General features: G+C 41.4%; 1 protein-coding gene across 5 annotated transcripts in view; it reads right to left on the bottom strand.

The window, feature by feature from the left end:
- The window catches only part of LOC111970138 (la-related protein 4), a 34,260-nt gene extending 6,948 nt beyond the window's left edge, over positions 1-27,312 (bottom strand). The window contains exons 1-11 of one of the 5 annotated variants that reach the window (XM_023996663.2): positions 26,783-27,311; positions 13,545-13,686; positions 12,998-13,156; positions 10,440-10,515; positions 7,058-7,194; positions 5,207-5,310; positions 4,788-4,898; positions 3,545-3,598; positions 1,473-1,685; positions 695-801; positions 187-228 (exon numbers count right to left, since the gene is read on the bottom strand). In XM_023996663.2, coding sequence (XP_023852431.1) covers positions 187-228; positions 695-801; positions 1,473-1,685; positions 3,545-3,598; positions 4,788-4,898; positions 5,207-5,310; positions 7,058-7,194; positions 10,440-10,515; positions 12,998-13,156; positions 13,545-13,686; positions 26,783-26,899 — 1,262 coding nt within the window. In that variant the 5' untranslated portion in view covers positions 26,900-27,311. The other 4 variants (XM_023996666.2, XM_023996665.2, XM_023996667.2 and 1 more) reach the window with 4 other exon arrangements.
- Positions 27,313-27,421: the final 109 nt, after the last annotated feature.

Below are 27,421 nucleotides of genomic sequence, written 5' to 3'. Positions count from 1 at the left end.
TCTAAAATATCAGTTGAGGGTTGCCATTCACCACAGTTCCCAAGGACACCCCACTGTAGCATTACATAGATGGTTTAAAAATCGGCATTAACGTCGTAGCTTGCTAACGTGTATGTTTTAGAATGAGACTGGATGAAATGAAGGTAGCATTAATTGATGACATGATTGATATCTGATCATTTATACCTGAAGGCATTGATTACATTCTTTCTAGAATAGAGGGGGACACTGTGGGACAGAGGGGGAGTAAGAGACAACCAGTTATTTACATCATAGCCCAAAAAAACAAAAAATGGTCTTGCTTTGTTGATGAACATAAATACCATATGTGCACTAAATTACAGTGTGACCAATTACAACAACCATCCTGGTGCTAGTCAAACTGGCTTTTTTAAACAGAATCTAATGTTGCAAGGCTGTGGATGAATTCACTGGACCACTTTGGACGGCCAAATAAGACATTTGAACCCTCAGATCTCATAATCTTAACGCTCATCGGGTCAAGTGTAGAGACTAGTGACTTTGGGGGGGATAGATAGAAATAGAGGAGAAAGAAAGGAAAACCCCAAAGTCTTCATCACTTAGCTTGAAGCACCTCTATGCGCATCAATATGTCATCATTGGGTCAAAGCCATCTAATAAAGCCTTCTGATGGAGCCGGATGGTGGTTCTTGCCCTGAGAGAAAACACGTACCGGTTTCTGTTGAAGGGCGGTCGTCCGAGGCCCAAGGGACTGGTGCCAGTCTTGTAGTTCCCAGGGGTGCTGAAGCCGTTCACAAAGCCACTGTTGGGGAACGGGGCCTGGAGGAAAAGCAGAAAACAAAATGGCCGCCAGTCAAATCACCTCAGTTTTCTATGACACAGCTCTTACAAGATTAGCTGATCCTGACAGTGATACATTACTAAATGTCATGCCCCCTCTGACCCCAGAGCGCAATGTGAAGGATGTGTGTTACAGCTGACGCAAGGTAAATTCATATGGGTCTGAACAGGACATGTTGAGGATGACGTCCACCATTCCTAAATCACCTACCCAGATCATCAGATCTCATAATCTTATCGCTCACTGGTGTCGACTGTGGAAATATAACACATTGGGGAGAAGGGTAAAATAAGGGGAAGGAGAGCGAAAGGAGGATTTGAGGGCATATATGAACCCAGAGTGGTTTGTCTCCCAGCCTGAACCCCCTCTATGTGCATGGTTATGTCATCATTAGGTTCAGAGGTTTGTATTTATAGGAGCAATTTGCAGAAAAAATAATTTGAATCATGTCCAAAAATGTTTTGTTTAGAATGGTCATACAATTACATCTGAAACTTGAGTACCTACAGGTACACCCAACACTTCTGTACCCATGACAACCAACACACACTCTGGAATGGGGTTGGTCCTCCTAGGAATGAACAACAGTACTTCTAACCAAATCTAATTCAATACGAGTTACAACAGGAAACAATCATGCGGGCCTCACCAGCGGGGTCTGGAAGTAAGGGGCAGGCGATGGGTTCCAGGTGGGGGGCACCAGGGGGTAGAGAGGGTACTGCTGCTGGGGGCTGAACACCTGCTGCATGTAGAGGTGTGTTGAGTTGTACTGGGACTGGCCCTGCTGGCTGTAGACACTGGAGTTCGGTACACTACGGTAGCCATTCTTCGCAAAGAATGTGTTGATGGCCTTGATACGAGCCTGGACAGAGCAAGAGAGCGACAGGAAGATGTGTAAAGGACTGGAAATGGAGATTATGAACGCGACATGTTAACACAATGCACAGTAGAATAAACAAATTGATATTACATAGCCTACACATCGTCTCCCCACACTGCCATTCACAGAGAGAAGAGGCCATGCTCCTTGTTCCCCTCAGATCTCATAATCTCACGGTCATTAGGTCAGTCACACTGTGCTGACGGAGGGAGAGGACGATGAAGAGGGAGGATGAAAAAGCGAGGGAAAGTTAGAGGAGGAGAGGGTAGCGATTTAGAGATGAAGAGAGCCCTCCACAGCCACAGTGCTCCTGGGTCCTTCCAAGCGCGATACTGATCATCACCGGGGGTACCGCTTTTTCCAGCCTTAAACATCATGCAAGTCAAATCATAGTTCTGGAGTTTGAGGCATTAAGCTACTCGATTTAGCACACCAATCAAATTCACATTGTTAGCAATCTTAATGATAACCATTTGAAATTGAGCCTGAATGCGTTATGCCAGATACATTTAACGACAATACTGGCAATCATCAACTACTGCTAAAGAAGAGTGGTTGAATGAAATGTGGACAATGTCATAACATCTTGAATGGGGGAGATGACTGGCGATTGAGTTCAGACCAGTTTAGAACAGAACGAGACAGAGAGACTGCTGGCTGGACTTACTCTTTCCTTATCAGACGCTTATGTAGGCACAAACGCAAGGTGACCTTGCTGTAGTGCAGCCACAGCTCAGCCACGTGCTCCCAACAAGACAGCCACCCCCTTTACAAGTCACTGACCTGACCGCATAACAGCTGACTCCAAAACAGTCTGACTGAGGTAGTCCACACAGCGCTGCTTCCCCCCCACTCCTATCATCTGATCTCAGAGTTATACAGTTGACTAATGTTAAGCATTGCCTCCCCCTTGACCAAACGAAATCTAAACGTATGGAGCAATTTCAGTCTCAACAGAATTATTTTTTATTTTATTTGTAATGCACACATTGAATCATAGAATTCATAAACAGAACTTTTATTTCATGATTTGAAACTGAATAGAGTGAACCCCGTCAGCTATATTGGTGCCGTGATGTCTGAGTATGAGGTCAAAGGTGGGTGAAATGTAACCAATGTCCTCTCTCTTTTGATGAGTAACCTTGCTGGAGACTTGTTAGCTTCCTGTACTCATCCCTATGGGCTTTAGTTAAGTTGGCTAACAGAGTCTTGTACTGTGCAGGAGACCTGGTTCACACCCAGTCAGTCACAAGAGCAAGATTTATTAGGGAGTGGAAACGCTATCCTTAAGGTCTATGACAGGGCTACTCAACTAAATTGTAATGGGGGCCAAATTGCTGTTTTTGTCACACTCCCTTCTAATGTGTCCATAGAGGGGAACAGAGCGACCATGTTCCAGAGAGTCGTAGCTGTCAGGAATGGGGTCATAATGGCATATAACCCAAACGCTAGAATAAATTCATTGGAAGAAAATTATGATTCACGCCAAATAGCAAAACTGAATATGAAACTTTGGTCAACTTGAAATTATAGTTTGTAAACTTTATACACAGACAATGAATGCAATATTAACCATATTGAAACGAAATATATAAATATTGAATTAAAAATATTCAATGACATTTACATTGAATTTTAAAACTGAATGCAATATTCATTAAATTCAGTTTCAAATCACGAAATACAAGTTAAACTTATGAACTCAATTTGTGCATTACAAATGCAAAAATATTCAACAACTTCAGAAATATTGAATTCAAATACATTTTCTGTTGGCACTGAAATCACTTAATAGAAAAGCAGCATGTCTCACATGAGAAAGGAACAGTACATGTACTCACCATGATGGGTTTTCCCTGAAACGTTTTCACTTCTTCCCTTAGATATCTGTGGGCCTGAGGAAGAGAGAAAAAACAAAGTACTGTGAGAGAGCTGGACAATCCCCTTTCACATGTAGTAGGAGATATGATTACATGTCTAAATAGCTTTTATTTTATATACAACTTGCAGACATAGCAGCAGCAGCATCAACCCCACAAACAGAACTGAGCCTCCAAGTAACAACGAACCAGGAGCCTGCCAGTTCATTTGTCTTTGAACCAATCAAATCAGATCTTTTTCCAGAGCTGATCTAGTTGGTGAAAAAATATCAGAATGGGCTACCTGTGTAAACGCAGCTTTTGACTATGCTGGTAAACTATACTGAACGAAAATAAACATGGAACAATTTCAAAGATTTTACTGAGTTACAGTTCATAAGGAAAATCAGTCAATTGAAATAAATTCATTAGGCCCTAAACTACAGATTTCCCATGACTGGGCAGGGGCGCAGCCATGCGTGGAACTCACCCACTGGGGAGCCAGGCCCAGCCAATCAAAATCAGTTTTATTACAGACAGAAATATTAGTTTCATCAGCTGTCCGGGTGACCTGTTTCAGATGATTCTACAGGTGAAGAAACCGGATGTGGAAGTCCTGGGCTGGTGTGGCTACACGTGGTCTGCAGTTACAAGGCCAGTTGGACGTACTGGCAAATTCTCTAAAACGACGTAGGAGGCAGCTTATGGTAGAGAAATGAACATTCAATTCTCTGGCAAGAGCACTAGGGGACATTCCTGCAGCCAGCATGTCAATTCCACACTCCCTCAAAACATGAGACATGTGGCATTGTGTTGGGTGCCAAAACTGCACATTTTAGAGTGGCCTTTTACTGTCCCCAGCACAAGGTACACCTGTGTAATGACCATGCTGTTTAATCAGTTTCTTGATGAGCCACACCCGTCAGGTGGATAGATTATCTTGGCAAAGGAGAAATGCATACTAACAGGGATGTAAACAAATTTGAGACGAATAAGCTTTAAGTGCGTAAGGAAAATGTCTGAGACCAACACTTTACACGTAGCATTTATATTTTTGTTCAGTATAGATCAATCAACAGAACTGTGTTGGTTTGATTGGCCTAACAAATAGGAAATTACATTTATACAATATCAGAAGACACAAATAGCAAAAAACATGCGCAGTGAACTTTGAATAAGGACATTTTCACTGACTGACTACAGAGTGTGGAATGTGCAACGCTACCTGCTGTGCATCGGTGTCCGACTTGAATGTGATGTACCAGTTGTTGTTGGCCGCAAATTCAACACTCATCACCTTGGGACAGTTTTCATTCTTAAAGAGGGCCTCCACTTCCTGAGGAAAGAGAGAGAAGATGAGGGTGTTAGAACTCTATAAGAAAGGTTCTACAACAAAATAAATCATATTCTTCACATGTAATGAGCAAATGGCTACACCAACATTTCCCAAACTCGGTCCTAGTGACCCCAAGGGGTGCATTTTTAGTTTTTTGCCCAAGTACTACACAGATTATTCAAATAATCAAAGCTTGATGATTACTTGGTTATTTGAATCAGCTGTGTAGTGCTAGGGCAGTGGGCTACATAGAAGGTAAACCGGAAAAACCGTTCAAACACAAAAAAGCTCATTCTAAATGTTGTTACCTCTACAGGTGTGGTCTCTGGCACCTCCCTCAGAATGATGATGCAGCGCTTGTGATTGGGCCGAACCTTTTCCCCCATCTCGTCAACTTGCACCACGGGCGAGGCTGAAACCACACACACAAAAAGATATCAACATTACATGAAATTTATTATTTGCTCTCATTTGAGTGAGTTTGCTCCCAAAGCCAGGTTCATGGCATACCTACCCCAAAGTGCTTGAAAAACCTCACTCAACTTTAACATGGATCATGTTTCTCTCACCTACTTAATGCTGCTCCCATTACTACAGTGCATTCAGAAAGTATCCACACCCCTCGACTTTTCCCACGTTTTGTTGTGTTACAGCCTGAATTTAAAATTGATGAAATTTAGATTGTGTCACTGGCCTACACACACACACACCTCTGTACCCCACATACAATGATCTGCAAGATCCCTCAGTCGAGTAGTGAATTTCAAGCACAAATTCAACCAAAAGACCAGGGAGGTTTTTAAATGCCTCACAAAAGGGCACCCATTGATGGGGGGGGGAAGAAAAAAGCAGACATTGAATATCCCTTTGAGCATGGTGAAGTTATAAATTATGCTTTGGATGGCGTATCAATACACCCAGCCACTAAAGATACAGGCGTCCTTCCTAACCCAGTTACCGGAGAGGAGGGAAACCGTTCAAGGATTTCACCAAGAAGGCAATGATGAATAGGATGGATCAACAACATTCTAGTTACTCCACAATACTAACCTAAATGACAGTGAAGAGGAGGAAGCCTGTACAGAATAGAAATATTACAAAACATGTATCCTATTTGCAACAAGGAACTAAAGTAAAGGTGCAAAAAAAAATCCATAGAAATGAACTTTGTCCTGAATACAAAGCGTTATGTTTGGGGTAAACCCAACACGTCACTGAGTACCATATTTTCAAGCATGTTGGTGGCGTTACCGTGTCATGGGTATGCTTTTTACCGGCAAGGACTAGGGAGTTGTTTTTTGGGGGGGGGGGGGGGGACAAAAACAGAATAGAGCTAGGCACAGGTAATATCCTAGCGAAAAACCTGGTTAAGTCTGCTTTCTAACAGACACTGGGAAACAAATACACCTTTCAGCAGGCCAATAACCTAAAACATAAGGCCAAATATACACTGTAGTTGCTTACCAAGACAACAATGAATGTTCCTGTGGCCTAGTTAGTTTTGACTTAAATCTATGGGAAGATTTGAAAATGGCTGTCTAGCAATGATCGACAACCAACTTGACAGAGCTCAAAGAATTTTTCGAAGAATGTGCAAATATTGTACAATCCAGTTGTGCAAAGCTCTTAGAGACTTACACAGAAAGACTCACAGCTGTAATCACTGCCAAAAGGTGATTCTAACATGTGTTGACTGAGGGGTGTGAATACCTATGTAAATTACACATTTCATTTTTAATAGATGTGGGGAAAAAATGTCATTATAGGGTATTGGGTAGATGGGTGAGAAATCTATTTAATCCATTTGGAATTCAGGCTGTAACAAAAATGTGGAATAAGTCCTTTGTCATTTTGAAGGGACTAATAAGTATATTGTTTTAAGTTTAACTACCACAATCCTTCTCGATACTATTACTAATTAATCTTACGACGCAGTTCTAGCCACCACTAATCTCGTTCCAAGCCATGTGTCAACACAACATCTGGTATGAGGCTACAACTTGTGCTAAGCGATTTTAGCTTGGGTAGAAATCCTGCAACCTGAGCTTGTTTCTGACCAGTCATGTAGCAGGCTACAGTACAAGCCTGTCCAGGGAGGCTATTTCCACAGTTCTCCCCACTCCTACAGTGTCAAAGGTGAGGTGGGTTTTTGTTCATACCTCGTAGTACCTCCAGGATGAGGTCCATGTCGGTAGTGAGGACCTTGATGCCCTCCATGCTGGCGATGGTCCAGATGGGGACAAAGTGATCACTATCCATCTGGGACATCAGGTACAGATCCTTGGACAGATTCTCTCTGAAGACAGAGAACAGGGCATGAGAAACCAACAAGCCAAGTTTGTTACATGCTATGGGGAGCTAAGATACATTTGTGCCCCGATTCTTGAAGCTGGGCGTAAGACACATTTTACTACTCCACAGGAGAGGCATTTGAAAGTGAAACCTTTTATCCCCATCTAAATGCATATATTTTTTGAACATGTGAACTTTCATGTGCCTGAATAAAAACTAGAGGTCGACCGATTATGATTTTTCAACGCCAATACCAATTAAATCGGCCGATTTATAAATAAATAAATATATATATATATATATATATATATCATACACACACATTTTTGTAATAATGACAATTGCAACAATACTGAATGAACAATGAACACTTTTATTTTAACTTAATATAATACATAAATACACACACACAGCTCTGAAGTGACAATGATACTGAAGAGTCTGCTTAGGAGACAAATACTCTCAACTGTTTGAATAAAAATAGAGTTTAAGTTACCTGTGATGAATGTTGAAAACAAAAACTTTAATTTCTATATGCAGAAAATCCTATTTTAATAATGGGCATGGTAAGAATTGACAACCAAAGTGCGAGTCATAATTCCCATGACACCTTCTAGCAAAATCTGAAAAGTGGTTCCTTCATTTATTCCATAGGATATTTTTAGATTCACTTAAAATAAGGTCTGTGTTTCGTGTAGGCTTACATCACCGTGCCAATTTTATAACTGTGTAGATATCCATAGGACAAGGTAACTCTGCTCAATATTGGCTAAATATAAGCGAAGAAACTTTTTTGTAGAGTGGATTTATGAAAATATGTTGACAAACGTTACCTTATCCTAGTGAGATTTACACGGGTATCAAAACGTCGAGGCGGTTTAAGCCTGCACGAAACACAGACCTTATTTGAAGTAGATCAAGACATTCTCTATGGAAGACATGAACGGTAAAATAACGAAGGAACCCCTTTCAAGTTATTACAGGAATTATAACGCGTGACCTATTTCTCTCTAAACCATATACCTTTGACTAATCCGGAAACGATCACCTCGAAAACAAAACGTTTATTCCGTTCCGTATTTTATCTAACGGGTGGCATCCATGAGTCTAAATATTCTTGTTACATTGCACAACCTTCAATGTTGTCATAATTACGTAAAATTCTGGCAAATTAGTTCGCAAAGAGCCAGGCGGCCCAAACTGTTGCATATACCCTGACTCTGCGTGCAATGAACGCAAGAGAAATGACACAATTTCACCTGGTTAATATTGCCTGTAACCTGGATTTATTTTAGCTAAATATGCAGGTTTAAAAATATATACTTGTGTATTGATTTTAAGAAAGGCATTGATGTTTATGGTTAAGTACACATTGGAGCAATGACAGTCATTGATTGTTTGTTTTTTATAAGATAAGTTTAATGCTAGCTAGCAACTTACCTTAGCTTACTGCATTCGCTAACAGGCAGGCTCCTCGTGGAGTGCAATGTAATCAGGTGTTAGAGCATTGGACTAGTTAACTGTAAGGTTGCAAGATTGGATCCCCCGAGCTGGCAAGGTTAAAAATCTGTCGAGGCAGAACGTTCCTAGGCCGTCATTGAAAATAAGAATGTGTTCTTAACTGACTTGCCTAGTTAAATAAAGATGAAATAAAGGTGTAAAAAAAATAAAGAATAAAATAATAGGCAAATCGGCGCCCAAAAATACCGATTTCCGATAGTTATGAAAACTTGAAATCGGGCCCCGATTAATCGGCCTCTAATTAAAACCCCTCGTAAATTGTGAATATAAAAACGTGAATCAGAAAGCTGTTTAGTCATGGAGAAAATCCAGAATCTTGCATAGCCATGATTGGTTGAGATAATGAGGGGACTGGGACATTCATGAGTCTGTTCTGTCACTCAAGGCTTCTGTCAAATGGCAGGCCCTGCTACCACTGATATTTGAACGAGCCATAGATCATTAGATTTACCTATATTAACATCATGGACAACATGCAAAGTGTAGCTACAGCTTTCAATAACAGTGTTGTCCTGAATACAACTGCTGGTATCGACACAGTGCTGTCTTCTGTGGCAAAAGCAGTCTGGTTGAAGTAGAGTGGGAAGGATTATTTTGAAAATATTTTAGTCTGCTGTTAATCATCATAATCCATACACAAGTATCTACAGTTAAAATGTCAAGCTAGCTACATGTGCATACGATATTGGCTCAACTGTATCAAAAGGTTGTATTCATTGCAAGCTATTGTTAGCTAGCTAGCCTCCCAGTTGCATACAGGTAACATTACAGCCAGCTTGCTAGCTGAGCTTGGCCAGTTGATTTCTGCTGTTAATGTTGATTGCTGATGTGCTAAGCCATGCATGATGCTAATCTTCGTCATACAGTGCATTCGGGAAAGTATTCAGACCCCTTAACTTTTTCCACTTTGTTAAGTTACAGCCTTATTTTAAAATTAAATTATTTCCCCCACCCTCAATCTACACACAATACCCCATAATAACAAAGCAAAAAGCCCTTTTCTCCTAAATGAGATTATACATTTAGCAACTTCTTAAGCAGAATTACTTACCCATGTTGTCTTCTCCAACTATAGTTTTTGACATACAATTTTTAAGGTCCGATTCTACTTTTATCCAATGTTAAAAAATATAATTTACAATTTGGGAACATGAGACCAAAAGGGTGGTATACATTCATGTTCCCATGTTTCTTTTCCTTGTTCTCCTCAGATCTCAATCATTAGGTCAGTCACACTGTACTGATGGAGAGGAAAGAAGGAGAGTTGGAAGCGGTGTAGAGGGAGTAGGAAAGTTAAAGGGTGAAGCGATTTATAGAGAGATGAAGAGGAGAATCCTCCAGTCACAGTGCTCCTGGTTCCTTCCAAGCGCGATACTGATCATCCCTGGGAGTACAGCTTTTGTTCAAATCTAAGGTCTGCTTGATTCATTACATAAACTATCACACAACATGTAGAATTACTTAGGTCAGTGAGAGACATTGCAATTCCGACTGCAGGTAGCCTAGTGGTTCGAACATTGGGCCAGTAACCGAAAGGTGGCTAGATCGAATCCCCGAGCTGACAATGTAAAATTCTGTCATTCTGCCCCTGAACAAAGGCAGTTAACCCACTGTTCGTAGGCAGTCATTGTAAATAAGAATTTGTTAAAAATGTTTTTTTTATAAATAAAACATGAAGTTATAACAACCATCTAAAAACAGGCTCTTCAATAGCAGTTCACTACTTACCTTGAGAAGCAGAACTCCAGCTGTTTCTTCAGAGACTCTCTCAGGCTCTCTTCAGAGAGGGGCTGCTGTTCCTCCACTGCACAAACACACAATTTCATATCAAAATTAATGTTTGGCTATAGGCCGCAAAGCTACAAGTTTTATTCCTTGTGCATAACAACTGTTACCAAAGCCATGCATCTCTGATCGTTACCATTGGTAATCATTATTAAATGAATTCAGGGAACACTAAATGACGATACTTCATGAAAGGCAAAACTGAGAAAATGTAGTTTAACTTAGTTTTATTTGTCACATGCACAGGTACAGTGAAATGCTTCACTTACCAACACTGCACTATTCAACATTAAAATAATATAACTAATAATACAATTAAAGAGAGGAAGCTAGATACAGGGTCATTGCCAGTAGAAAATTCACAATGTGCAGGGATACTGGAGTATTTGAAGTAGATATGTACATGTAGGCAGGAATTAAGAAAAAGTGACTGGTAGCAGGATAAATAATAATAAAGGTAAACAGTTTGGCAGCAGCTAAGTGGTGTGAGTTTCGGTGCAAGAATGTCAGCGTAGGTGTGAAAGCAAATTTACATGTAAACAGTGCTGAAAAGTGACTGGTAGCAGGACACACATACACACATTCAAAGGTTTGGGGTCACTTAAAAATGTCCTTGTTTTTGAAAGAAAAGCAATTTTTTGGTCCATTAAAATAACAGCAAATTACTCAGAAATACAGTGTAGACATTGTTATTGTTGTAAATGACTATAGTAGCTGAAAACGGCAAATTTTTAATCCAATATCTACATAGGCCCATTATCAGCAACCATCACTCCTGTTCCAATGGCACATTGTGTTTGCGAATCCAAGTTCATCATTGCAAAAGGCTAATTGATCATTAGAAAACCCTTTTGCAATTATGTTAGCACAGCTGAAAACTGTTGTTCTGATTAAAGAAGCAATTAAAACTGGCCTTCTCGGCAGAGTTGCAAAGAAAAAGACATATCGCAGACTGGCCAATAAATATTAAATATTAAGATGGGCAAAAGAACACAGACACAGGACAGAAGAACTCTGCCTAGAAGGCCAGCATCCCGGAGTCACCTCTTCACTGTTGACGTTGAGACTGGTGTTTTGCGGGTACTATTTAATGAAGCTGCCAGTTGAGGACTTGTGAGGAGTCTGTTTCTTAAACTAGACATTCTAATGTACTTGTCCTCTTGCTCAGTTGTGCACCGGGGCCTCCCACTCCTCTTTCTATTCTGGTTAGAGCCAGTTTGCGCTGTTCTGTGAAGGGAGTAGTACACAACGTTGTATGAGATCTTCAGTTTCCTGGCAATTGCTCGCATGGAATAGCCTTCATTTCTCAGAACAAGAATAGACTGACGAGTTTCAGAAGAAAGTTATTTGTTTCTGGCCATTCTGAGCCTGTAATTGAACTCACAAATGCTGATGCTCCAGACACTCAACTAGTCTAAAGAAGGCCAGTTTTATTGTTTCTTTAAAATCAGCACAAGTTTTCAGATGTGCTAACATAACTGCAAAATTATTTTCTAATGATCAATTAGCCTTTTAAAATGATACACTTGGATGAGCTAACACAACCTGCCATTGGAACAGGAGTGATGGTTGCTGATAATGGGCCTCTGTACGACTATGTAAATAAACCATAAAAAAAATCTGCCGTTATCAAGCTACAATAGTCATTTACAACATTAACAATGTCTACACTATGTTATTGTAATGGACAAAAAAATAAATAATTGCTTCTCTTTCTAAAACAAGGAAATTTCTAAGTGACCCCAAACATTTGAACGGTAGTGTGTGTGTGTACGGTAATAAATGGTACAATATCCATTGAGTTTTTTCTGCATAGAAAAGTCTTGGGTGGTCTAAAAGTCTAAGTGTTTTTTCAGACCGCCTACATACAAAATAAAATCTCACTCCCACACACTACATGACCAACAGTATGTGGACACCTGCTCGTCGAACATCTCATTTCAAAATCATGGGCATTAATACGGAGTTGGTCCCCCCCTTTGATGCTATAACAGCCTCCACTCTTCTGGGAAGCTTATCCACTAGATGTTGGAACATTTCTGCGGGGACTGACTTCCATTCTGCCACAAGAGCATTAGTGAAGTCGGGCAATGATGTTGGACGATTAGGACTGGCTCGCAGTCGGCATTCCAATTCGTCCCAAAAGTGTTCGGTGAGGTTGTCAGGGAGGAAGTCAGGGGGAATCTAACATTTAAGAAATTATGTATTCAGGAGTATTTTTGTCATGGCATGGGGCACCCATTGATTCTGTTATTATGTTTGAGTCACTCAGATAACATAAACCATGGCAAAATGTGTAGAATTGCAGGAAATTAGCTTTAAAACCGCAAAAATGTGCCACTGCGGCCAACAGGAAGGCCACGCCCACCACCTAAGCCCCAGTTTGATCCCCCCAAAATTAAAAACATTACATGTAGCCAATTCCCTTCAACAGCAGATCAGAGCATGCCATGTCAAAAGCTTCTGACCCAGAGAGAGCTGACCTGAGGACTGCTACTGACCTGCTGACTCAGTCACAGAGTCATAGAGGGGGTACCCCAGCTCAGGGGGATCCATGCCGTTCAGTACACCCTCTGTGGGTAAACTGGCACTACTGTCCGAGGGGTCTGAGTACTCCGTGCCGTACCCCTTATCCTCAGTAGGGGGAGCCTCTGAATAACCTGGGAGGAAGATGGTAGAATCATGTGGTAGATAAGAGTCTGACAGGGAAAAGAGACACTGTCAAGGTTGAACCAGGGAGGCTATGTAGTCCACAGACTAATAACAGTGATTTATTTATTTTCGGTCCCTCCACAGATCAGGGTTAGGATGATCTCAGGCCTGGAATAACAGTCCTCCTAAAAAGGTCCACTGTGCACTCAACTCAGCTAATCAAGTGCCCTAAAACCACATGCTTAACACATGTAGAATTTCTAAGAAAATGTGCATCAATGCCATTTAAAACACAAAGCGAAGATCTTATCTAGGTCTGTGATGAAGATCTAGTTAGGCCTGTGTGCGCATGTAGGGATATAAAAACTCCAGCGGTGCATTGGGATTGGCATTTACCCTCAGAGACATCAGCAGAAGTGGGGGTAGTCTCTAGCCAGTGGGTGCCCTCCGTGCCGTCCTCTGGGACTTGGCTCTGGGGCACAGGGATCTCCTGCCAGACTTTGGCGTTGGGGTTTAGCCCTGCTCCCTTTGTGGTGACCTGTGTGACAAAATACAGAAACACCTTTAGGCTACTGTAGGTTTCTGTCAAATGCTTATTTAGAGATCATGGATTCAGATTCCAATGTTGCTGCATTTTCAAACATCCAATGCTGTCAAATACATTATCATATACCATTAACATCAATCAACTCTAGACTGAACAAGTCTATTTGGAGAGCGATATGTTATGAATGCTGCTTAACAGGCTAATGTTCAATGCCCTCCATCAGATTTTCATTATCATTAACAGCCATGTTTGAAATGGAAACACCTCAATGAATCAGCCATGAATGCGAGGAGGCATGCTGAAATTTAATTCTAGACCAGTGCATATTTGCTGAGATTCAAATTACACCTTTCACCTTGAATCGAAAGTCACAGACACCAATGCAAAGCACAAGAAAGCCCATATCAAATATTTGCACGTTACAACATTCACCTCTAATTGAAATGCCGCCATTGTGTAATAAAATATAGTGCGTGGCAAAGATGTGGCAATTATACACATTTGTTTAAAACATAACAGGCTAAATATTACATTACCACGATACATAGTTTTTGTGGAGTTAAATGGCTGGGATGCATTTGTTTTCCAGCTGATGAATGGACTTGCGGGAGTACACTGTGATAAATTGTACATACTGTAGCTTCAACCCGCCATATGCAACTACTTGATGTTTAAAATAGTCAAGCCTTTCTAACGACTAATCAGATTAGGTAGCATCAACTACTCAGTGGTCACTACACTGACTGGAGACCTGGGCATCTAAACATGTCTGGCTAAACTCCACACCTAGTTAGATACAATAGGAAAAGTTAAACTGACAACTATGTTTGTTCATTTACATGGTACACACGTGTTGTAACTAGGCTAAGAAATAAACATTGTAATTCATTAACATATCGGTGACTGATATGTGAATTTAAGGAGGCGTTATATCACATGTCCCACCAGCCAGAACTACACACACGTTCTTGCCCTTTAGCTCTAGATTGTAAAAACAGGACATGTAGCCAACTACAGCTCAATTAATTAAAAAAAAAAAAAAAAGGTTTTTGCTTTGCATGCTCACCAATGAACGAAAGCATATTCCCCGATTGCAACTATTGATTAACGTCATTATTACAGCGCTATTGACACGCATGCAACAGTCCCGGTGGCTTCCTAAAGCGCCATAAAATGTTGTCCATAAACCGAACTTTAGACTAAAATGTATAGCTAATAGTACAGACCAAGCATACCTCAACAAATAACAACATTGTCTTCCTCCCAATGTTGTACTGACTCGCTAGCTACCCGATTCAATGGATGTAGCCAGCTAATTCACGATTTTGGTCACTTTTAAGAAGAGAAATGTAAAATGGATGGAACTCGATAACACCGTACAATTCACAAGAGGACAGCATGCTACAGGGAAGGAGCTCTGAGGCCTCAACCGATTGCTCATTGGTTATCGTACTCCATTAGTCTCCGCCTCTCCCACGTCGTCACATGTTCAGACACACTTCTGTGCATCGCCTCTCATTCACACATTTTCCCCCACCGACACTACGTCAAAGACATTCTCGCAATTGGTCGAAGCGTCGCGTCAATCAAAACCCTCGTTCAACTCTTCCGGTACGAAAAGCCTTCCCTCTGCGGATAGTACGACAAAAGAGAGCACATGGCGACAGGCATACAGGCCGCTCCAGCATCATGCATACGCTGCACACTTGTAAACCGAAGAACATAAAATAGAAATCATTGCAGATCATGCGGAAATAACATCAGAACCTATTTGACAGCTTTACCTCGGACATAAATAGTATTGGTTATCAAAACACAAGGGGAAGGGTTGAACGGAATCTGGGGTGTATTTATTAGTCGGATTCTGTTGCAAAACGTTTTGCAATGGAAACAGTTTACTCCAGGAACCAAACGGGGGACCTAACTGAATTTGTCCAATAACAATTGTACGAGTTTTTGTTGCCGTATCTGACTAATGTACACACCCCTGATCTGAGTGGGGACCACCATCTGCGAGCCACAGTTCTTAGCCCGCTGAACTGAAGCCTAAGCATTAGCTCGGAGAGCCAACAAGTCTGAAGGTCTCAGGCAAGGTTACTCATCACAGGAATGTGGTTCACTGAACCACCTGTCACACTACACCCCCATTTGATATCTTTGCAGTCACTGTACCACTGTGACCAACTGGGTTTTTGAACCTGGATCTCCTGCAGGATTATTAGCTCAGGGAGACAAAACAAGTCTTTAGATCACAGGCAAGGTTACTCATCACATGAGTGCAGTTCACCGAATCACCTCCATTACACACATGCAATAGTCATCAAAATTGTTCCGGTTTGAAAACAATTGTAATAAATGCAACAGTTGGGAAATGGATGAAGATACTGCAAACTTAAAATCCATCAGATATTGACTGAATTATTTTACTAGTTCAGGGATTTGGGTAGGAATTCAGTTATTCCAACATCCGATTGAACTTAATTTTTCTTAAAATCCACTCATATATACATTTTCTAATGGTATCATGTTATTTAATGTGTTAAAATAAAATGTGTCTAAATACAATTGATTCATTTGCATACATGATAACATTTACATAAAGGGGTGGGACAGGGCTACAACCACCAAAAATGTGCTCACCTAGCTGCACTCACCTGCTCTGTCTAGACTGCCTCATTTTACTGTTATCACGGTCTGTTGCATAATTCAACAACTGTGTCAATAGCAGGATACACTCGGATTAAATAGATTACACCCATCTCTATATTATTTGTGAGGTCAGACATAATATCTGGGTGTAAATTTTCAGAAGTTGCTTCGTTTCAACACATCTAATGTGTAAGCATTTCAACTGTATTAAATAACTTTTTTTCCAATTACAAAAAAATTAACACCCAACAAAATAAAGTTATTTTCCCTTTCTTGTGATGTAAGTGTCGAGACGATGCGTTAAATCCCATAATGGCTGCTGTAGCTACTGCTGGCTAGAATGAGGAGGAAAACAGCTGGTCACTTAACTAGCAGTCGTTAAATAATGTCGGTGCAACAGTTGGGATAATGGGACAATTTGTAGAACACACATCCCTGGATCAGGACCGTTTTCTTCCGAGCCAGGCTCCTTAGTTTTCGTTCCTTTTAAGAAACGTTTTGCAACAGAATCTGGCAGAATGAATACACCCCAATTGGAGGGACGTTCAAGTCAATTTTCCCCAGTAGTATGTGGTAAATTCCCACTTAGTTACGAAACGCAGCATCAGTTTGAGATACTAATGTTTGCTAGCCATTTTAGCAAGAATCTAATTAAATTAGCTTCTTGGTTTTAACCAAAGACCTTTGCTTTGGTTACACCAGCATTTTATTGGATGAAATGTAGCTAGGTACATGGAATGACTATGGCTGATAAATAATATCAGCCAGGTCAAGTATTTGCTAGGAGGGATTTTGATTGTTGAGAGTCTTAATAGCGGATAAAGCTAGACAGTGACAGAGGACAGCAACAGTCCGGTCTGAAACTCTGTGGGGACAGTTTGGGTGGCGCCAACAGATGGTCGCTTCGCATTCTTAGGAAACTATGCAGTATTTAATTTTTTTATGTATTATTTCTTACATTGTTACCCCAGGAAATCTTAAGTCTTATTACATACAGCAGGGAAGAACTATTATGAGCAACATCAACTTACCAACATTACGACCAGGAATACAACTTTCCCGAAGAGGATCCTCTGTTTGGCCTACCACCCAGGACAATGGATCGGATCCTAGTAGCTGACCCAAAACAACGGTGCCGCAGAAGGGGCAGACGGAGTGGCCGCCTGGTCAGGCTCCGTAGACGTGCACATCGCTCACGAGTATACTTTTCGCCAATGTCCAGTCTTTTGACAGCAAGGTAGACGAAATTCGAGCAAGGGTTGCCTTCCAGAGAGACATTAGAGATTGTAACATTCTCTGTTTCACGTAAACATGGCTCACTCGGGATACGTTAGAGTCGGAAGAGCCACCCGGTTCCTACACGCATCGCGCCAACAGAAACAAACATCTCTCTGGTAAGAAGAAGGGCGTGGGTGTATGCTTTATGATTAACGATCTGTGGTGTAATGATAACATACAGGAACTCAAGTCCTTTTGTTCACCTGACCTAGAAGTCCTTACAATCAAATGCCGACCAAATTATCTCCCAAGAGAATCCTCTTCAATTATAGTCACAGCCGTGTATATCCCCCCCATGCAGATACCTTGACGGCCCTCAAGGAACTTCACTGGACTCTATGTAAACTGGAAACCACATATCCTGAGACTGCATTTATTGTAGCTGGGGATTTTAACAAAGCTAAATCTGAAAACAAGGCTCCCTAAATTTTATCAGCATATCAAATGCGTGACTCAAGCTGTCAGCATTCTGGATCATTGTTACTCTAACTTCCGCGACGCATACAAAGCCCTCCCTCGCCCTCCTTTCGGGAAAATATAACCACTACTCTATTTTGTTGCTCCCAGCCTATAGACAGAAACTAAAACAGGAAACGCCCGTGCTCAGGTCTGTTCAACGCTGGTCCGACCAATCGGAATCCACGCTTCAAGATTGCTTCGATCACGTGGACTGGGATGTTCCGGATAGCGTTGAACAACAACATTCATGTATACGCTGACTCGGTGAGCGAGTTTATTAGCAAGTATTAAAACCTTCCCAACCAGAAACCGTGGATTGATGGCAGCATTCGGGATAAAACTGAAAGCGCGAACCATTGCTTTTAATCATGGCAAGGCGACCGGAAACATGACCGAATACAAACAGTGTAGCTATTCCCTCCGCAAGGCAATCAAACAAGCTAAGCATCAGTATAGAGATAAAGTAGAGTCGCAATTCAACGGCTCAAACAAGACGTATGTGGCAGGGTCTACAGGAAATCAGACGACAAAAAGAAAACCAGCCCCGTCGCAGACACCGAGATCTTGCTCAGACAAATTAAACAGCTTCTTTGCTCGCTTTGAGGACAATACAGTGCCACTGATACGGCCCGCAACCAAAACCTGTGGGCTCTCCTTCACTGTGGCCAACGTGAGTAAAACATTTAAATGTGTTAAACCTCACAAGGCTGCCGGCCCAGGGGGCATCCCTAGCCACGTCCTCAGAGCATGTGCAGACCAGCTGGCTGGCTGGTGTTTACGGACATATTCAATCAATCCCTATCCCAGTCTGCTGTGCACACATGCTTCAAGAGGGCCACCATTGTTCTTGTTCCCAAGAACTAAAGTAACGGCGCTAAACGACTACCGCCCTGTAGCACTCACTTCTGTCATCATGAAGTGCTTTGAGAGACTAGTCAAGGACCATATCACCTCCACCCTACCTGATACCCTAGACCCACACCAATTTGCTTACCGCCCCAATAGGTCCACAGACGACGCAATCGCAATCCAACCCATCTGGACAAGAGGAATACCTATGTAAGAATGCTGGTAATTGACTACAGCTCAGCATTTAACAACATAGTACCCTTCAAACTCGTAATTAAGCTCAAGAGCCTGGGTCTCGACTAGAGGTCAACCGATTATGATTTTTCAACGCCGATGCCGATTGGAGGACCAAAAAAAAGCCGATACAGATTAAATCGGCCGATTTTTATTTATTTATTTGTAATAATGACAATTACAACAATACTGAATGAACACTTATTTTAACTTAATATAATACATCAATAAAATCAATTTAGCCTCAAATAATGAAACATGTTCAATTTGGTTTAAATAATGCAATAACAAAGTGTTGGAGAAGAAAGTAAAAGTGCAATATGTGCCATGTAAGAAAGCTAACGTTTAAGTTCCTTGCTCAGAACATGAGAACATATGAAAGCTGGTGGTTCCTTTTAACATGAGTCTTCAATAATCCCAGGTAAGAAGTTTTAGGTTGTAGTTATTATAGGAATTATAGGACTATTTCACTCTATACGTTTTGTACTTCATATACCTTTGACTATTGGATGTTCTTATAGGCACTTTAGTATTGCCAGTGTAACAGTATAGCTTCCGTCCCTCTCCTCGCTCCTACCTGGGCTCGAACCAGGAACACAACGACAACAGCCACCCTCGAAGCAGCGTTACCAATGCAGAGCAAGGGGAACAACTACTCCAAGTCTCAGAGCGAGTGACGTTTGAAACGCTATTAGCGCGCACCCCGCTAACCATTTCACATCGGTTACACTAGCCTAATCTTGGAAGTTGATAGGCTTGAATTCATAAACAGCAGAGCTGCTGGCAAAACGCAGGAAAGTGCTGTTTGAATGAATGCTTACGAGCCTGCTGCTGCCTACCACCGCTCAGTCAGACTGCTCTATCAAATCATAGACTTAGTTATAACATAATAACACACAGAAATACGAGCCTTAGGTCATTAATATGGTCGAATCCGGAAACTATCATCTTGAAAACAAGATGTTTATTCTTTCAGTGAAATACGGAAACGTTACGTATTTTATCTAACGGGTGGCATCCATAAGTCTAAATATTCCTGTTACATTGCACAACCTTCAATGTTATGTCATAATTACGTAAAATTCTGGCAAATTAGGCGGCCCAAACTGTTGCATATACCCTGACACTGCGTGCAATGAACGCAAGAGAAGTGACACAATTTCACCTGGTTAATATTGCCTGCTAACCTGGATTTATTTTAGAAAAAATATATATACTTCTGTGTATTGATTTTAAGAAATGCATTGATGTTTATGGTTAGGTACACGTTGGAGCAACGACAGTCCTTTTTGCGAATGCGCACTGCATCAATTATATACAACGCAGGACACGCTAGATAAACTAGTAATATCATCAACCATGTGTAGTTATAACTAGTGATTATGATTGATTGTTTGTTTTTTATAAGATAAGTTTCATGCTAGCTAGCAACTTACCTTGGCTTCTTACTGCATTCGCGTAACAGGCGGGCTCCTCGTGAGGCAGGTGGTTAGAGCGTTGGACTAGTTAACCGTAAGGTTGCAAGATTGAATGCCTGAGCTGACAAGGTAAAAATCTGTCGTTCTGCCCCTGAACAAGGCAGTTAACCCATCATTCCTAAGCCGTCATTGAAAATAAGAATGTGTTCTTAACTGACTTGCCTAGTTAAATAAAGGTGTACATTTTTTTAAAGAATAATAATAATAATAATAATAATAATAATAATAATAATTCGGCAAAATCGTCGTCCAATTATTGATTTCCGATTGTTATGAAAACTTGAAATCGGCCCTAATGAATCGGCCATTCCGATTAATCGGTCGACCTCTAATATATATACCTTGATGAGTCTTCTGCTAGATTTGTACATTTGTTACATTGGAGCAGCGCACAAAGCGAGCAATGTTGATACATTGTATCATTTCATCCCCTGAAACCAATAGCACAGACCAATCTGAGTACCCTTTGCAAGTTCACTGTCATGCAGCCTTAGTGTCAGAGGGAAAATGGAGCACCGCTTCGCGACAGGCATGCTTGCAGCTTTACAGCAAAGATAACATTGTTTCTAGCCTAAACGTTTTTTGTTTATCCTATATTACAAGAGATGCCTTTCTATCGAGATTCGCACTAATTTTATATAATTTCACAAACCATGTTGCAGGCCGTTTTAAATTCATCCTGGGGTTCTAGCTAACAACCTGGTTATTTTGACAGTAGGTTTAGGCAAATTTGATTGGCACAGGAAAGTGTCTGCTACTCATGAGATTCAAAAAGGGAAGATTCATTTAGGCCTAATGTAAGCCTAAACTATATAAAAAATCTCTTCATAATTTTTGGGTGCTTAACCTTTTAAAAAGTTAGGAGCAGTGTGTGTGTGTAACGGTTTCATGCAGCATTTACCCCTTACATGAAGACCAGACCGGACAGGTCGTGTGCGCGAGCATTGCAAAAGACTAACTGTTTTGCCGGTTGTCGTGGTAACACTATGAAAGTGTAGATGCCAATCACCATATAAGTTCAAAGATGAAAAAGCCTGGAAGGAGGAGAGATGACTAGAAACGATTCGGTTGACCGTTTTATGTGTGGATAATTGTCGGAGTAGAAGACCTTGTGCATATCAGGTAAAATAACAACTCAATGTTTATATCCCAGGACAAATTAGCTAGCAACAGCAAGCTAGCTAAATAGGACAAATTAGCTAGCAAGTGCAAGCTAACTAGCTAAATTGCCATACATGTTTAATGCTTTTCAACCTGTCCCCAAATTAATGTCATTGGTTCAGAGTTTGTTTTGATATTTTAACCTGCGTGTCGTGATCGCGTTTGGTGTAGGGGGACAAAATTAATTTATGCACGATGGCGCATGCGCGCAGCCGGTTTGAGTTCCGTGTTACTGACACAATGGCATGCAAATCAACATTCATGTATATCACAGGAGGTTGGTGGCACCTTAATTGGGGAGGACGGGCTCGTGGTAATGGCTGGAGCGGAATATGTGGAACGTTATCCAACAGTTATGTGTTTGATGTAGGGAGGCAAATTGTTAGTCAGTTTTACTGCCGACTAACTGACGCTCATCAACAAAACGTCAAAAGAATTATAATACTAACAGTAAAATGACGTGACCAACAGAAAATACGTTCAGAGATCTGTATATAATGACAAGATGCTTTGGACAAAGATAAGCCCATAGAAACGCATTGGACTTATTTTGGACAGATTTTGGCGAGAGACAAACCTCTCGCTTCGCCTCTTCCTCTCAAAAGGCTATAATTGAACATGTAACTCGTGTAATGAAGCAGCTAATTAAATGTGATTTTCAAACATTTGCCCAAATGCAATTTGCAAAAAAAAACTGTTCTAAACTGAGCACCTAATGCGAGCAGTTCCATGTAACACTGTTCAAAACTTAGAGAGGGGCAAATGAGAGCCACGCTTTACTAGTGTACTATGAAAAATAAAAATAGCTCCTTATTAATTCTGGCCACCAAAGTTAACATGAGATTGCATTTAGAATTATTTTTTGCGCAATGACTGGGTTTACAAAAGCAGGTTTCACTCCAGTAGCCTACAGGCTTTTTGAGGAGCTACTCTTGCTCTGTCTGACAGGTGGTAGACTACTCCGCACCTCAAACTTGGCTCTGTATGCTGTGTGCGTTTGATAAATAAAATGCATGACAACTAAATAAAAACAGACACGCGCCATTTTCATTCCACAAAATTATGCAAATTAACCTTTGGACAAATAAGCATGACCGGTCAAATGTATTTTCGGTGGCTAACAGATTAACGGTTAACCGTTAACATCCCTAGTTTGATTATTATGAGCCTCTACTGATGTACATTACTTCCATTCCTCCAGCCAAATAACAGGTAGGCTAGGCCTTGGCAAATAGGAGAAAAGCAGTCAGTCATTCTATGCAGTATTCTATTATACGCGGAACAGTGGAGAGTTAATGTGTTGTATTGAGTAAAAGTCTGAATTTCAGTGACAGGTTTTTGGAGAATGTTTACAAAACGCGAACAAGCATCCAGGCTGACGGGGCAAACAGGATGATAGGCCACAATTTTTCACCATGGTATTGCAATACTAATCGGTATTGTGATACTTGGCCTGGTATCGTATAATTTGTAAAATGTTGGTATCGTGATAAGCCTAGTGTCTGGTGTGACCACCATTTGCCTCATGCAGTGCAACATCTCCTTCGCATAGAGTTGATCAGGCTATTGGTTGTGGAGTGTTGTTCCACTCTTCAATGGCTGTGCAAAGTTGTTGGATATTGGCAGGAACTGGAACACACTGCTGTACACGTCGATCCAGAGCATCCCAAACATGCTCAATGGGTGAGATGTCTGTTGAGTATGCAGGCCATGGAAGAACTGGAATATTTTCAGCTTCCAGGAATTGTGTACAGATCCTTGCGACATTAGCGTGCTAAAACATGAGGTGATGGCAACGGATTAATGGCACGACAATAGGCTTCAGGATCTCGTCACAGTATCTCTGTGCATTGAAATTGCCATCGATAAAATTCAATTGTGTTTGTTGTCCATAGCTTCTGCCTGCCCATGCCATTGCCCCATGGTGGGGTTGTCTGTTCACAATGTTGACATCAGCAAATCACTCGCCCACACAACGCCATACTGCCCAGTACAGTTGAAACCGGGATTCATCTGTGCAGACAACACTTCTCCAGCATGCCAGTGGCCATCGAAGGTGAGCATTTGTCGACTGAAGTCGGTTACAGCGCCGAAATGCAGTCAGGTCAAGTCCCTGGTGAGGACAACGAGCTGAGATGAGCTTCCTGAGACGGTTTCTGACAGTTTGTGCAGAAATTCTACAGTTGTGATTAACCACATTTTCATCAGCTGTCTGGGTGGCTTGTCTCAGACGATCCCGCAGGTAAAGAGGCTGATCGTGGAGGTCCTGGGCTGTTGTTGTTTCACATGGTCTGCGAATGTGAGGCTGTTTGGACGTAATGCAAAATTCTCTAAAACAACATTGGAGGCGGTAAAGAAATTAACATTCAATTATCTGGCAACAGCTCTGGTGGCCACTCCTGAAGTCAGCATGCCAATTGCACACTTCCTCAAAACATCTATGGCATTGTGTTGTGTGACAAAACTGCACATTTTAAGAGTGGCCTTTTATTGTCCCCAGCACAATGTGCACCTGTGTAACGATCATGCTGTTTAATCAGCTTCTTGATATGCCATACCTGTCAGGTGGATGGTTGATCTTGGCATGTAAGTAAAATTGTGCACAACATTTTAGATGAATACGCTTTTAGTGCATATGGAACATTTCTGGGATATTTTATTTCAGCTCATGAAACCAACACTTTACATGTTGCTTTTATATATTTTTGTTCCGTGTAGTAAGATTGGATTTTAGTGATGCACCGACAGGAAATTTTGGGCCGATACCGATATCCCATATTTTCCTTGCCAAAAAAACTGATACAGACAACAGATATTTAAAATTTTAGCAGCCTTTTAAGCATTCTAGTACAGTTAAATAGTTGAAACACACACACTGACCAAAAAGTTATTTTGTTGGCATTTACGTATGTCCCCATTACCAGTAAAACATAATCAAAACCTATTTCTTTCACTTACTTGCTGTGCTGTTGTTCAGTCGTTTCATTCTCAACCAGGATTCCATCATAGATGTCAAGCAGTGAAGTTTCAGCTGTCTGTGGCCTCTTCTGACGTGGGTCCTCTTCCTCGATGCGCACTGTCACTGTGACCGTTTCCATCTTGTCCAGCTGTGTCTAACATTTCACGTAAACCCTATTTCTTGTCTGCATCGAAGTAGCGGCCCTTGTACCTAGCATCGAGCATGGTGGCGACACAGTAAAGAGGCTCTGAGAGAATGCCTCCGAATCGCTTGTTCACAGCCTCTAGTAGGGTACTTTTGCAAGTATTAATCCCACGGTCTGTGTCTGCAGTTTTGTTGAGCAGGATTTTCAATGCCATGACAAAGGGTATCGCGTCTGCTGCAGACCCAGTTGATGAGCTTATTTCTCGAGTCAGTTGTTTGAACGGAGCTAGGATTGTGTTCATGTTTCAAACATTTTCTCAAATGCCATTGAAATGGCAGCAGCGGTATGAGAACCAGCACATTCTGGAGCATGCAATAGAGCTTTCCTCAGTACAAAATCTGCTTAGACCCACTGTGCTGTCATACTCTGCATGCTCATGGGGCTGACATCACTGGTCCAAATGTCAGTCGTGAAGCCCATAGCAAGTAGCTCATGGATGTGCGTTTCAACAATACTGTAATTCCGGTAGGGCAACATCTGAAAAATAGCACCTACTTGGAAGTGTGTACCGGGGCTCGAGATGCTCAACCAGTCAGCGTAAGCCAACATCCTCCACGACAGAGAACGTTTGATTGGCAAGGGCAATGAATTCCATTATCTTGGCGTTAATAGATTTCGGCTTGGAGTTGAATCGCAGATAATTTTTTTACTCGTTCAATTGACTGTTCGACTTGAACTTCTTTAGTTGTTGGAAGTATGCGCTTAGTTTTTTTCTGCTTTTGTTCTAAGTAGTCGCTGAACCTGACTTAAAATGTAAATGAACTTCTGGGGGTGATGCACTTATAAATGAGTAATCAGGTTTGTGGTATTTAAAGATTTCACTTTCTCACATTTACATTTAAGTCATGGGGCCATTATTTCCCTCCTCGGGAAATAATAGCAGCACAAACGTTGCATATGGTCTTTTTGTTATCTTCCTTTGAAACTTCAAAATAGATCCACACAGCAGACATTGTGGGATAGGTTAAGAATGTGGTGTTGCACGTGTAGCGCTGTATTTTTTGTGGCGTCATTACGTAATCTATCTACATTTAAAGGTATGCACGTAAGCTTTAACATTGGTTTTGCACATCGGCGTTAAACTAGACATTGGGCCGATGCCGATATTTTTACCTACTATCGGCAGATTCCGACATTCTTACCGATATTTTGTGCATCCCTATTGTATTTCTTGCGTTTACAGCCATGGTGATGCACTGCACGGACGGATCGAAAATCACAGAATATGTGTTAGTTGCAGCAGCAGAGAAATATGAGTGTGAGCGTTTAGTGGGACTGGTGTAGGATCCTTTAGGGCCAAGTATTGGAATGGGATAATGTATAGGCGCAGGGCAAGATGGTGCAATTTAAGTTTCCCCTTTATTTTTGTGTTTGTCACAATGTGGCATGCACATTCCGAACTGAGAAAGGCAGCAATACGCCAAAAAGCGTCTAGTCTGCCGGAAAATCACATGAAGAATTAATTCATACAGATACTCGTTACAAAACTATATAGCTAACGTTAACTTAGTTGGCTAACGTACGCGAACTAACATCGTTAGCTAGCTATTTTACGTTGGTTAACTATTAGTCGACCTGGCTTGCTAACGTTAGTTTGTCGACAGATGTTCGTTAACTTAGTCTTAATGCGTACTTACAGGCCAGACTAACACCGAAGTAGCACGCGGAAGAACCAGTCTATATAGTCAACGGGTGGATTGCAGTAACTTTAGCTAACTAGGTTGCAACATTACGATTACATTAGTTTCATGGGGGCCTGCCCTTGGGAGATTCGAGGAGGAGGGAGTGCTAATTTAGCCCAGGGCCCAAACTCACCATGCCGCCTTGATCCTTGTCGGTTTTCGATGTTATCTCCCCTTGTTCACGTTTGTCCAATGCTGTCTTGACCCTCTCCTTCTGCTGCGGCGACGACGGGCAATGCTCCGAACTCATCGGCCGCCCCCGACTAGCCACTCTCCCCCGTCCCCCACTCCGACTAAACCTTACCACGTAAAACCAAGCTCACGCTATTTAACTTGGTTTGATGTATAACTAAGTGCAATCAATGGAGCAATTGTCACAATAAAAAGGAAATAGAATAGCCAATCGTGTAGTATCTTAATTTTCGATTACAAACCAAATCGTTGACATAGCCGCACGACGAAGCTTATGCTAGGCGCCACACTCCCGTCATACAACGCGACCAGGAGTGTATTCATTAGTCGGATTATGTTACAAAATGTTTTGCATCGAAAACAAGAGTTTCTATTTCAACAATTCCAGGTAGGTCCCACCACGTTAAGTTCCGCTTGCTTCCTTTAGGTTTGTTACCGTTTACTTGAGGAACCAATCGTTTTTCAACGAAATCGGACGAATGAATACACCCCTGTTACTGCCTCCCTCCCTGGTAACAGTGCTACAGTCCCGGCGCCGCATAGCAACGAGAGCGGCACTCTTTCCGCATAGCGACAGCGC

This window comes from Salvelinus sp. IW2-2015, linkage group LG11 (assembly GCF_002910315.2).
Source record: "Salvelinus sp. IW2-2015 linkage group LG11, ASM291031v2, whole genome shotgun sequence".
In the NCBI taxonomy this organism is placed as follows: Eukaryota; Metazoa; Chordata; class Actinopteri; order Salmoniformes; family Salmonidae; genus Salvelinus; species Salvelinus sp. IW2-2015.
Note: the sequence above shows the minus strand (reverse complement) of the source record. Positions and strands in the feature narration are given on the sequence as shown.